The sequence below is a fragment of the Oryctolagus cuniculus genome, chromosome 7 (assembly GCF_051225735.1).
Source record: "Oryctolagus cuniculus isolate XC-2025 breed Fujian yellow rabbit chromosome 7, ASM5122573v1, whole genome shotgun sequence".
NCBI classification, from domain to species: Eukaryota; Metazoa; Chordata; class Mammalia; order Lagomorpha; family Leporidae; genus Oryctolagus; species Oryctolagus cuniculus.
Window position 1 is genome coordinate 134,148,145 of NC_142873.1, and position 12,886 is coordinate 134,161,030.

Genomic DNA, 12,886 nt, shown 5'->3' on the forward strand with positions numbered 1-12,886 from the left:
TCTATTAATGAGCTGTATAATTTATCCTTTAAGATATCTGGATTTGAATAATGCAATTACACCACTTACAACATTATTATACCCCAGGGTAAAACATTTAAATATACGGTAACAAGAAGAAAACCAGGAAATACAAAACATTTGTTACTGCAAGCAATTTTAATACAAAAGTGTGTCTTGTTTTTAAACAGTTCATTGGTAGAGCTTCAGTTTCTGCCTCAATTAAAACCAATTGAGATAATCACACAGCAACATGGTCGGAGCTGAAGAGGAACAGCAGCTAAAAAACAGGAGCCCCAGACAGCCCCTCTTCACGGTCACTTGGTCAGCTGACTTCGTTACTCACAAAAAAGACGGAAGCAAACGGGACTGGTTAACGAGTGTGCTGGTGAACTCCATTAGGACGAGCCAGTGTTCGCCTTATGTCCACATTGTCAGAATAGGTTCATGGGATTCATTCCTCAGTTTGTGGGAAGTTGATTGACCATTTAAATAAATAGCAAAAAATGCAGATAAACAAATCTGTGATTCACAATGCCACCAAGGAAGTCTCCTTGCCAAGGGTCTGGGTCCCGGGAGCACAGGTTAGTGGTGGCGAGGCTGGATAGGAAGTTACAAATCGGCTTACAATCCTAGTGTTGTGACGTTTTCTGAACAGTTACATTTACCCCTGAATGCTAGCAGCTATTTGTCCTGTAAACACCCAGTACTGAAACAGTATTCAAAGACAGTATTGCGATGAGCTCCTTCTGCTGTATCATGTGCAAATGTTACCTAGATGAGGTTCCCTCTCTTTAGCTAAAATCACACAACATTAAAACAATGGAAAAAGCAATTATAAGTGCCCTCCCCTCAGTTCTTGTTAATTGAGGTGTCTGTAATTTACAAAAAAAGAGCTCCTTAAACACTGCAGGATTCTTATTTTTTTTTTTAATATAATTTATCTTGCTGAGACAGCAAGTCAAGTTTATAAAGAAGATGCATTTAGGAATAATCCTAAAAGATAAAGCAGGTTTACAACCCTGCACCGTGCAGAGACCCTAGTTAGAGGCTTTTTTTTTTAATACACATTCTTTTTTTGACCTTTTCACTTGTTTTCCTCAAATATTTCATTTCTGGGCCCTATCCATTACAGGGTTACCAGGAGGCAAATTTTATCTACATAAATATTCACATGAAAATAGTAACTTACAAAAAGAAAAAAAAATAAGGCAGCTTCATAACACAATTTTTCTTTTACACTTTTAACAATATAACTTCTCCCGTTCAGAATAAATATACACCCAACGTATGGAGCAGGATTCGAAGTGGATAGTGGCTTGGGGGTGCTTGTGCAGTGTTATCGCTTGGGGCCCGGAGTCCTGGGGGAGGCAGTGGTGGTCTTCTTGGACATGGTGGGGATTTTGGAAGGTTTGCTGAGCCCTCTCCTGGAGTTGCCCTGGCCCCCTGCAGCACTGCTTTCTGAAGTGTCTGAACAAGCAGACTGTGTCTCTAAAAGGTCAAAGTCAGAGGCATCGCTTCCCCGACGGCTGCTGGCTCGACTCCCAGCTCGACTTCCGGCCCGACTTCCGGGGCGACTGGCTGACTTTTTAGGGTCTGGAAATCAGGAATAAAGCAGACAACTTAACAGACACAGCACAGGAGTGGAGGAACAAGTGACCAGGGGCCGGGATTCTGGTCCTAATACCACCTAATATGCTGTGTGGCCTTGGGCCAACCCTCATCTGCGCAGAAGCTGCTGAAGCCTCTTTTGGCTTGCCATTCTGCTCCAGACTGCCTCTGACAAGGAGAAAGCAGCTTCTACCATAGCCAAAGTGGAGTCAGGCAGGGCTGCTTGACTGTCTCAGCACAGACAGGTCAAGCCACTGGGAAAGGTGCAGGCAGCCCGAGAGTGGGGGTGCATGATGGGAAGCAGAGAGCCAGGAAGCAAAGCCATTTTCCTAGGTTCCCAGCAGGAACCTTAGCAGGTGTACAGATGGGATTCGCCCCCAGAGCTGTCAGTTCACCAGCAGCCACAGTAAATACATGGTATTGGAAAATCACTAGCAAACAGCCAGCGCCAACACTGGGCTGGCTCCCGAGGACAGCCAGCTTCAGGAGGCCCTCTCCTCCTTTCCACATCCTCTCTGATGTGATAGTTTTGGGGGCTGTGGCCATGTCTGCTCCCTGGAGCAAGCTCAGAGCTCACCGGGGAAGTGCTCCCCCTCTTCACCAGCTTTCTGGAGGGCAGTGAAGTGTTGCTGACAGGCTGCTGTTTCCTGGCCACTGCCCCTCACCCCTCAGCCTAACATGTGGGTCATGGGACAGACACTTACCTGCCCGGTTAGTTTTGGCACCTGTGGAGGCTGGCGAAGAGCTATTGCTAGTATCACCAGCAAGGGATGTTCGACTAGAATGAAAAGTTGGTGTTGGTCGTTTCAACTTGCTGCCTGTTGATGGAATAACCTTGAAAAAAAATTAAAATGTCATATTTACTCAGTAAAATCACCAATAGAAATTTAATTTCGAAAGGTCTACTTAGGGCTCCCAAATCTGGCCAGCTGTAAAGCAAATTAAAAGTCCAGGAAAACAAAGATTTATTCTGAAAGTGTCCTAGGTGATGTATTTGATGATTCAAATTTTTATGTTTCAACTTAAAATTTCAAAATGTCTTACAAAACCTTTTATCTCACTAACAAATTTCGATTAGAACTGGGAAAAAAATCCTCAGTTGGTAAGATTATAATAGCTATAGCAAACAGAATTAGGGTGAATGAGTAAAGAAAAAAGAAACTCAGATAGTGCTTTGTATCCATATTCTGGAGTTAGAATGTGAGGCTTAGCTCCACTTACTTAACACAGGGATTCAAACACTGCTCCATCTCTGTCACTAAGGCGCTGAAGGCACTTCAGTCAAGCTCTTTCAGTCTACACCCTCATTGGCAAGATGTAAATAAAATGACTAGACTTGTGGATCAGACAAGTTATGAGAAAAACAGGAGTGAGGCTGTGATCCATACCGGGAGAGCTGGCTTTGAGTCCGAGCTCCAGGACTGATCTAACGTTTGTGTCTCCTTCTCTCTTGGGAAATCAGGGATAACCCCTGCCTTTTGCACACCATGTCTGCCATGCTCTCTTGTTCAGTCCACCCAGCCACCCAGCCTCCTCACTTATTTCTCTGACGGCCCAGGCAGGGTCCTCTGGGCTTGTTCCGGTGTTGTTCACTCAGCCTAGACAGTTGTTGCAGTACCTCCGATCCCCACTTCTACTTGATATTTTCATGGCTCACCTTCTTGTTTCCTTCAGGGGGCTCGGTTCAAAGGATGACGTCATTAGAGAGGTCTTGTCTCACTCCTCCAACACTGCCTGCAGCTTTCTATTCTCTTCCCCTGCTTCATATTTCTGCAGAGTACTTACCACTATCTGCTTGTGCCCTATGTTTCTTACATAAAGTTTAAACTCCATAAAAGCAGGGACTTTGTTCACCCTCACTTTCTCTTAATAAAAACTTGCTGAGTCAATACATGCAGTAGGCATTTCACCAGCTGGGAGACAGCTGTCTATTAATGCTGATGTTACCAGGAGGAGCTATATTTCCTATTTGAGTTCAGGTTTTTATTTTAGATAGTGGTAGACTTAATTTGGGGAAAGAGTATCTTGTATCTGTTTTAAATATCATTCGCACTGTATCCAATGTGATCAATTTTTTTTAATCAATTGTTTTCCAGGACCTTTAAAATGTATATAGAGAAGAGTAAAGCAACCCATGTCATCGTGTTTGTTGTATTTCTTTAATGTGTGAAGCAAAAGCAAGCGACAGAGAGTGATTAACATTCCCATACAGACTCCTGGCCCACACAGGAGGAGGGCGCCAGTTTCAGAAGCTGTGGTTCCTGAGCACCGGCCTGGGCTAGGGATCCAGGTCGGGACGTGGCCTGGCTACTGAGCACTGGTGAGTAAGGAAAGATGCAAACTCGAAAGGAAATGAAACAAAAGATAAAAACTTAAGACCAAACAAAAAGGCTGATCTATTAAAATCATGAGAATTTGTACTTTAGCATAAACACTTAAAGTTCTATAATTTTGAGATTTTCATGAAACTGGAGCCATTAGGGATGAGGAAAGGCAAGATCAGCAGGTTGAATCTTGGGGTTTTAGTGGCAATAGGTCCCCAAATCATGTTTTAAACAAGACACATTGCTGAACTGGAGTTTCAACGTGGAGCGGAGAAGCCCAAAGCAGCAGCTCATTCACAGGCACTGGCTTCTTGTGCCTCTGCGGTTTCGCCCACAGAGGCTTTACAGGATAAGACAACACCACCTTTGAGTTCCTGAGGCACAAGAACCCAGTGCTTCCCGGCAGGAGCTAGAATGCAAACTGGACGGCTACCAGACAAGCTGCTCGTCTGTGTTCTCTTTCTGAAACACTGCTCTTCCCAATGTGTTTGGGGATTTTAACTGCTGTATTTGAACATACTTAACTGCTGGCATGTATGTTCAAATCAGGGTTACAGAAACCGAAATGCCTAAGCCAAGAAATTCAGAAGCTAAACTCTTGAGCCTCAGAGCAGTGTTCACAATTACTATGCTTGGCTGAGGTAGGCAGCACCCATGCCTCAGACCAGTCACCCTGGGGAGACATCGCAGGGTGGGTGGTGCCAACCACTCTTCTGTTCTAAGCAAAGATAGAACACTGGTGAACATGCGCCCTAGTTGAATTTCAAGTGTTCATAACTCGTCTGTGTATCTGACATTTGGAGACTTCAAGAGGCCCAATTAAAAACTGTATCAGTACGCAAATCACCTGGGATAGCCACTGATTACCATCCCGAACAGATATTCTACATAATCTAGTTTTAGATATAGTTGTTAAATAGTTGTTGAATAATCTAGTTTTAGGCATCTCTTATTTATCTCCAAATTTGGTGAATCCGAGTTAGAAACCCATGAAAACACTTGACTAAATGAATCAGCTGTGCCAGCAAGCACCATAAAGATCGAACAGCGCACGGGCTCGTGTCGGGAAGAAGAGCCGGGCAAGTTCTTGGCATGAGTGAGGATCTCATCTTGATTGTGTCCGTAAGTCAGCAAAGCCATACTCTACCTCGGGGCTGGGCAGCTGGAGGTCAGGATAATGGCTGTCCCTGACAGGGGTGCCAGCTTTACTGTTTACCAACCAGGGTTTGTCATAACAGCGAGAGAACTGAAGTGGAGTCTGTGAAACGGAAATCCAAAGGGAAGGATGGGAACAAGTGAAAATGGAACAGAAAGGGAGCAAGTTGGGAACAGAAAAAAAAATAAATAGAAGACACTAAATTTTAAAGAAACAGAAAACAAAATAAAACGTACATCAGTCCAATGGGAGGAGAGGGACCAGGCAGAAAGGCAACAGCATTCTCCATACATAACCTGCCATTAACAACAAACCTATCTGACAGCTCTGGCTGGACACACAGTGCCTAGATTTACAAAACTGGGAGTCCAAGGAAAGAAACGCTTCTGACCTAAAAACAGCCTGAGTGCACATTTCAGTAAGGGTCCCAGGAGTCGTCTTAAAGCTCACGTATCTGTGTGATGCCAGGGCCTAGGCATTCTTGGTCTAGGTGGGCTGGGACTGTGTGTTTTCCTGTTCCTCTAGCTCACCAGGCTTTCAGAGGCTACACTGAACAGAACAGCTGTCTGCAGAGGCGTGGACGGGGAAGAAATCGGCAATGGAGGACAATACATACCTTGGTGCCACTGGCTGGGGTGGCTGGAGAAGATGGCATGGATGTGCAGCTGTGGTTACTCTGACTGGCACTTGAGCTGGATCGTGTAGGGGAAGCTGCCCGGGAAGACGGTTTGGACCTTCGACCTCGTGATCGGAAAGGGGTCATTCCCTGGGATGCCCCCTCTGGCAGGATGAATTTCTCTCTAAGTTCAATGTTAGTTCTACCTCGTGCTAAAAAGGGAAAAAACACATACACATAGAATGTCGGCTAGTCTTAAAAAAAAAATACATCTTTGATGGTCATACAGCTGCTTGACCCCATGATAACAGTTATGTAAGTTACAGTCCTAGAACCATCTGTGGGTTTTTTAAAAAGAGACGAACTCATGACTTGTCAGCTTTGTCATGATTCTTACAGACAGCAGCAGACACATTAAGCAGTAAGTCCCTTGGTTTGCTGTAATAAACAAGTCTCAGTGTACAAGGTCCCACCCCATTCTGCTGCTGGGATCCTGTTGTCCCACTGTCCTCTGGGGTAAGCACTGTAATGGCTCAAGGGAAAGCAGATGCAAAAGTTCACAAACCTGAAGTCAAAACCATTCTTTCCTCTCTCATAGTACATGTGTACTTTCTGTTCAATTTTTGTAAGATACGTGGTAATGAATAGTGGAGAGAAATAGATTACTGAAATTGACATTGTCCAGACTCTGGTATTTGAGCTGACAACAACCGGAAAGAAAGGGGAACTCAGGGGAGCAAAAAGATGAGGACAGAATCACTAAGAAGTAAACATGTGGGGAGAGAGAGAAAGATCCCGACCATGCACAGAACTTGCCAGTCAGAAACTGTTAGGTCAAAAACTGAAAGCAATGAAAGGCTGCATGTAGGAGAGGGATGTCAAGGTGGAACAATCTGGAAGCTGTACTGAAGGCCAACAGGCGCGGTCTTGTGGCTTTCTGGAGCTCTAAGACAGACCAGAACTGGAAATCTGGATTCAGGCAGAGGGTATCAGATACAGCCAATGCGAACATTCAATGTGAAAGACAGCACTAACTTAAGTTGCAGAAAATCCTCTGGAATACATCCTTAGATTATTCTTCACTGAATGACGCTCTCCTGTGATAACCTCTATTCTTCCTCTTCCTAGACTGTTCACTTTTTGGAAGGTACTAGACAGACCTGCACCAATGGGACTGCTTGGGGAAGCTGGGCCATGAGGAATGCAATGTTTGTCACCAGATTCTTCACTTTGCTCAGAAACCATAAGCCCAGCAGATTTCAGGTCACTGTGCCCAAACTCTTTGCTGCTCTACCCCATTTGCCTTTCAAGGAATCTGAGGCATATTGATAGGACTAGATTTTAGATCAGGTGGCATGAATGTCCAAACACAGTGGTCCCAAATCCCAGTCCTTCTCAACTTATATGCTCCCCTAAGGGATCAAAAGCACTAACTTGGAGCCTCTGAGTTCCAGCCCAGGCCCTACCACCAACGGGGATCCTTCCTGCTCTGGGCCTCCCTTTCACCAGAGGCAATCAGACCAAGAGGTCCCTATGAGTCCAGCGTGTCTGGGTGGTCATGACTTAGGGGTACTTGACATGCTAAATGGTATTCTCCCACAATCCTGTGTTTCCTTCCTCCTCAAGCCCCCAAAATACAAGCTTCTCAAGGTTCACTCTTTGGTTCTTGATTCTCTATTCCTCCATTTTCCAGATGTTAGTACTTTCCTGTGTCTATACTGATGATTCTCAAAGAAAATCTTCAGCACTAGCTTGGGTTCTTTACTAGAGCTGATACCTATGGAATCATGACTTAGCCCTTTTCATTTGGTGGTTGATAAGGCACCCAGCACAGTGGTAGGCACACGGCAGGCAGTAAGATAACACTAATGAATGAAAACCACTCAGCTGAGAATCAGGACACCTAAATGAATTGTTTGTGGTCCTAACCCTTAAAGAAATTTCAGTGGTATGGTTTGAACCTGGTAAACATTTAATAGCTCATTTCTGAGTAAATTATGCCAGGGACAAACAAACAAACAAACAACAGAATGAAATAAAAGGAAAACTTAGCAACGACATCTCACTTGAGGGCAATGAACGACATTTTCAATGTTTTACAGTGGGTCATCTGTAATAACATAATGATAGCATCATGTTCCTCTGTGTACTGTACAATTTCCAAAGTGTCATCACATACAGCACTGCACCTGACTGTCATCAGTATCTTAAAGATCACCTCGTAGGAATCATGAGGGCAGCACGCAGCACTCAGAGCTCTGGTGCCCATCACCTGGTCCCTGCTGCCGACTCCTCCCCATAGTCCCATCTGGCTACTACCTTCACACACTGGTCTGCAGTCCCACTGGGTAAGTCACTACTTACGGTCCCCAGCCAGTCCTGCTATGGAAGCTTCTGTTCATCTGAATGTGTGGTTTCCTGTCCTGGGAATGGCCGGCTTCCCTCTGCTATCTGACAAGAGTTACCTCTAAGATGCAGCTGAAGCAGCACCTCCTTTCCTGATGCTCTCGCCACCTTCCTGGGCAGATCTATCCCATCCCTGCCTCCTTCTCCCAGCTCACTCACTTCATCAAACCCAGGGGTATTTATTTATTCATGGTGCTCCCTACACAAGGCTGTGAGCTTCTTGAAGATGGGACTGTCACCTTCACTGACCTTTAGATCCCAGTGCCAGCCAAGCTGTTTCAATAAATACATGAATTCACAATTTCTAAAAATGGAGTGGCCTCACAATCTCATTCCATCAGGAAGTGCTCACTGGGGCTGGTGTTATGGCACAGAGGCTTAAATCACAACCCAAGATACCATATGGAAGTGTCTGGGATCGAGTTCCACTTTTGCTTCCAATCCGGCTTCCTGCTAATATGCCTGGGAGGGCACAGATGATGGCTCAAGTACTTAGGCCCCTGCCACTCCATCCAGGAGATCCGGATGGAGCTCCTGGCTCCTGGCTTTGGCCTGGCCCAGCCCCAGCTACTGCAGGCATTTGGGGAGTAAACCAGCAGATAGAGACCTTCCATCTCCTCCCATCTCTGTCATTTTGTCTTTTAAATAAATAAAAATAAACTTTAAAAAAAGAAGTACAGGGCCGGCGCCGCGGCTCACTAGGCTAATCCTCCGCCTAGCGGCGCCGGCACACCGGGTTCTAGTCCCGGTTGGGGCGCTGGATTCTGTCCCGGTTGCCCCTCTTCCAGGCCAGCTCTCTGCTGTGGCCAGGGAGTGCAGTGGAGGATGGCCCAGGTGCTTGGGCCCTGCACCCCATGGGAGACCAGGAAAAGCACCTGGCTCCTGGCTCCTGCCATCGGATCAGCGCGGTGCGCTGGCCACAGCGTGCCGGCCGCGGCGGCCATTGGAGGGTGAACCAACGGCAAAGGAAGACCTTTCTCTCTGTCTCTCTCTCTCACTGTCCACTCTGCCTGTCAAAAAAAAAAAAAAAGAAGTACACATTATTTCTCAGGGGTAAAGAGCAAAAGCATGAGGCTGGGTTGAAGTGAGGCACATTCTCTGGCTGTGTGACTGTCTATCTTGCACACCAGCCACATGTGCAAATCCCTGAATCTTCATGACTGAACCCACAGGGTTAAAGTGATAACTGCCAAGACCTCTTGTATATAAAATATGAAAGCAAAGCAATTTCAAAGAGCAGAGGGAGAACAGTTTTCTGTAAGAAAGGTACAATAGGAATGGAGATTAACCAACATTATCACCAACACATCTAACCTTTGTATATTGTAATTTGAGGACCTGTTTAATTCTATCATAGGATCCTATGCTGAGGTCCTTCTTCATGACTGTGCCAGACCCATGGGACAAGTTCATGGTCATTATTAGATGACTGCTGAGGGCCCAGAGGGTGCTTCAACTCATCCTCCCATCTGGGTGCGTGCTGGAAGCTGGGAAACCCCAGCTCAGCACGTTCCCAGGGCATGCTCACATTTCCTGGGTGTGCTCCCATGGCGTAAGGAAACAAAGCAACAGAATGAGACAGTCCCTTTTTTCAGAGACAATCTCCAGCCAACGGTCACCTCCTGGGGAGTATTTCACTGGCTGGAGATGCTACGATGACTGAGGAATTCCCTACAGTCGTCCTCCCAAGTTACTATAAAACGCCACAGCATGCAGCACTGCGCACTGGAGCAAACTCAGACCGCAGCGTAGAGCTCACTCCTGCATGAGACTCCAGCAAAAGTTCACCTAGAAGGCCTCAACTTAAGGGGAAAGCAGGCATCCTGAAAACAACAGCTCGATTCAATGGGGCCTACCTCACAGGGCAGAGTGGACACTTCTAATCTTTAGAGTCTTATTTTTCCCTTCCTTTCTTTCTCTGTAGTTTCTATCTTCTTGGACTCTATCGTCCTGAAGCTCACAAGAGTGAAATACCCGTATTTCTGGTGCTCTCATCTTAGTAAAGAGGCCAACAAATGATTACTTTATTCTAAGGCATGTATGACTAACAGTTTAATGTGCTACAACTCCCATAGGAATCTGCATCTTGAAATAAAATACTTGAAGATGCAAGGCAAAGAAATGACTCTTAACAAAAAACATTTCACATACCTATTTATTACTTTGAAGAAATGAAAGCTATTTTTTCAGAAATGAACGATATTTCTTCAGAAACATACTTAAAGCAGCTAATCTCCACCATTAAAGTGGACTGGGGGCCGGCACTGTGGTGCAGTAGGTTAAGCTGCTGCCTGCAATGCCAGCATCCCATTTGGGCACTGGTTTGAGTCCTGGCTGCTCCATTTCCAATCCAGCTATCTGCTAATGTGCCTGGGAATGCAGCAGCTGGCCCAAGTACTTGGTCCCCTCTACCCACGTGAGAGACCTGGAAGAAGCTCTTGGCTCCCAGCTTGGGGCCAGCCCAGCTTCAGCTGTTACAGCCATTTGGGGAGTGAGCGAGCAGATGGAAGATATCTCTCTTTCTCTAACTTTGCCTTTCAAATAAATAAATAATCTTAAAAAAAATCAATCTCTCTGTAACCCTGCCTTTCAAATAAGTAAATCTGCAAAAAATAAAAATAAATAAGGGAATTAAAATGGACATAGGGAGGCCAACTATTACTTTGACTTTGTCGCCAGAAAAGGCTGGTGGTGAGGGACAGAACAAATGACAGTTAAACAGATGGAAACTGAATTAAAGTAACAAGGTAAAAAGTAAACATTCTTGGGGCTGGCACTGTAGTGAATGGGGTAAAGCTGCTGCCTGCAGTGCCGGCATCCCATATGGGTGTCAGTTCAAACCCCAGCTGCTTCACTTCTGATCCAGTTCTCTGCTATGGCCTGGGAAAGCAACAGAAGATGGCCCAAGTCCTTGGGCCCCTATACCCGCGTGGAAGACCCAGAAGAAGCTTTAGGCTCCTGGCTTCGGATTGGCTCAGCTCTAGCCGTTGCAGCCATTTGGGGAGTAAACCAAATTCAGGTTAAGCAAATCACTAGCAACTGATTTAGTAAAAATTATATTTTTGGGGGCAGTGCTGTGGTGTAGTGGGTAAAGCCGCCGCCTGCAGTGCCGGCATCCCAAATGGGCACCAGTTTGAGTCCTGACTGCTCCACCTCTGATCCAGCTTCCTGCTGATGTGCCTCGGAAAGCAGAAGATGGCCCAAGTGCTTGGGCCCCTGCACCCATGTGGGAGACCTGGAAGAAGCTCCTGGCTTCAGATTGGCCCAGCTCTGGACATTGTGGCCATTTGGGGAGTAAACCAGTGGATGGAAGACCTCTCTCTGCCTCTGCCTCTAACTCTGCCTTTCAAATAAATAAATAAATCTTTTAAAAAATGATATTTTTAGTATTTATACTACTTCAAATATTTTCCTAACACTGGTATTATATTCCTAGTTAAAAAAGAACATTGCTACTCAGGGCATGTTTGACCACTCTGTTAGGATTCTCCCCTTACAATTCTTCTCATTGAGGAGAGATCTATTGCTGAAATCTATAGGACCAGATTCCAAAGGCAGTCACCATAAGTTCAGTTCTTCAATTACCAAAGAGGCTGTTTATTTTTTGTTATTTTATTTTATTTGTTACAGAGAGGAGGAGAGACACAGAGAGAAAAATCTCCCAACTGCTGGTTCACTCCCCAAATGGTTGCAATGGCTGGGGCTGGGCCAGGCTGAAGCCTGGAGCTAGGAGCTTCTTCTGTGTCTCCCACATGGGTGCAGAGGCCTAAGCACTTGGACTGCCCTCCGTTGCTTTTTCCAGGCTATTACCTAGATCAGAAGTGGAGCCAAGACTTGAACTGGCATCCATATGGGATGCTGGCAGAGGCTCAACCTGCTAGACCCAATGCCAGCCCCACTATCGTTTTTCACAGGAGTTATGCTGGCCACCCTTTGCTGGTTGGAAAACGTTAGTTAAAATCCAGTTCTAGGGGCTGGTGCCATGGCGCAGTAGGTTAATCCTCTGCCTGCAGCGCCGGTATCCCAAATGGGTGCCGGTTCTAGTCTGGCTGCTCCTCTTCCAATCCAGCTCTCTGCTATGGCCTGGGAAAGCAGTAGAAGATGGCCCAAGTTCTTGGGCCCCTGCACCCACTTGGGAGACTGGGAAGAAGCACCTGGCTCCTGGCTTCGGATCAGTACAGCTCCAGCTGTTGCAGCCAATTTGGGGACTGAACCAACAGAAGGAAGACCTTTCTCTGTCTCTTCTTCTCACTGTAGCTCTGTCAAATAAATAAATAAAATCTTTAAAATGGCTCAAGTGGTTGGACCCCTGCCACCCACATGAGAGACCCATTTGAAGTTCCCGGTTTTTGGCTTTAGCCTGGTTCAGTCCTGGCTGTTGCAGCCATTGGCAAATGGGAGATCTTGCTTTCTCTCACCCTTTTTCTGTAACTCTGCCTTTCAAATAAAATAAATAAATAAATCTTCAAAAAATATTTTATTTATTTGAAAAGCAGAACAACAAAGAGAAGATGAAGACAGAGAAAAAAGGTCTCCCATTTGCTGGTTTGTTCCCCAAATGCCTGCAACAGCTAGGGCTTGGCCACAATGAAGCCAGAAGCCTAGAACTCCATCTGGGTCTCCCATGTGGGTGGTGGGAACCAAAGCACTTGGGCCATCATCTGCTGTCTCCCAGGGGCATTAGCAGGAAGCTGGACTGAAGACAGAGGTGGACGTGAACTTCAGGGGCACTCTGTTTGGGATGCAGGAGTCCCAAGGGGCAGTTTAACCCAC

General features: G+C 45.9%; 1 protein-coding gene across 43 annotated transcripts in view; it reads right to left on the reverse strand.

Moving 5' to 3' along the window:
* The window catches only part of MACF1 (microtubule actin crosslinking factor 1), a 407,864-nt gene continuing 394,978 nt past the window's right edge, over positions 1 to 12,886 (reverse strand). For 32 of the 43 annotated variants that reach the window (XM_070078713.1, XM_089300949.1, XM_089300953.1 and 29 more), the window contains 4 exons: positions 5,708 to 5,919; positions 5,083 to 5,193; positions 2,316 to 2,445; positions 141 to 1,596 (listed from right to left, as the gene is read on the reverse strand). In XM_070078713.1, coding sequence (XP_069934814.1) covers positions 1,340 to 1,596; positions 2,316 to 2,445; positions 5,083 to 5,193; positions 5,708 to 5,919 — 710 coding nt within the window. In that variant the 3' untranslated portion in view covers positions 141 to 1,339. Of the gene's footprint in view, positions 1,597 to 2,315; positions 2,446 to 5,082; positions 5,194 to 5,707; positions 5,920 to 12,886 lie in introns of all 43 variants that reach the window. The other 11 variants (XM_089300957.1, XM_051857940.2, XM_051857938.2 and 8 more) reach the window with 2 other exon arrangements.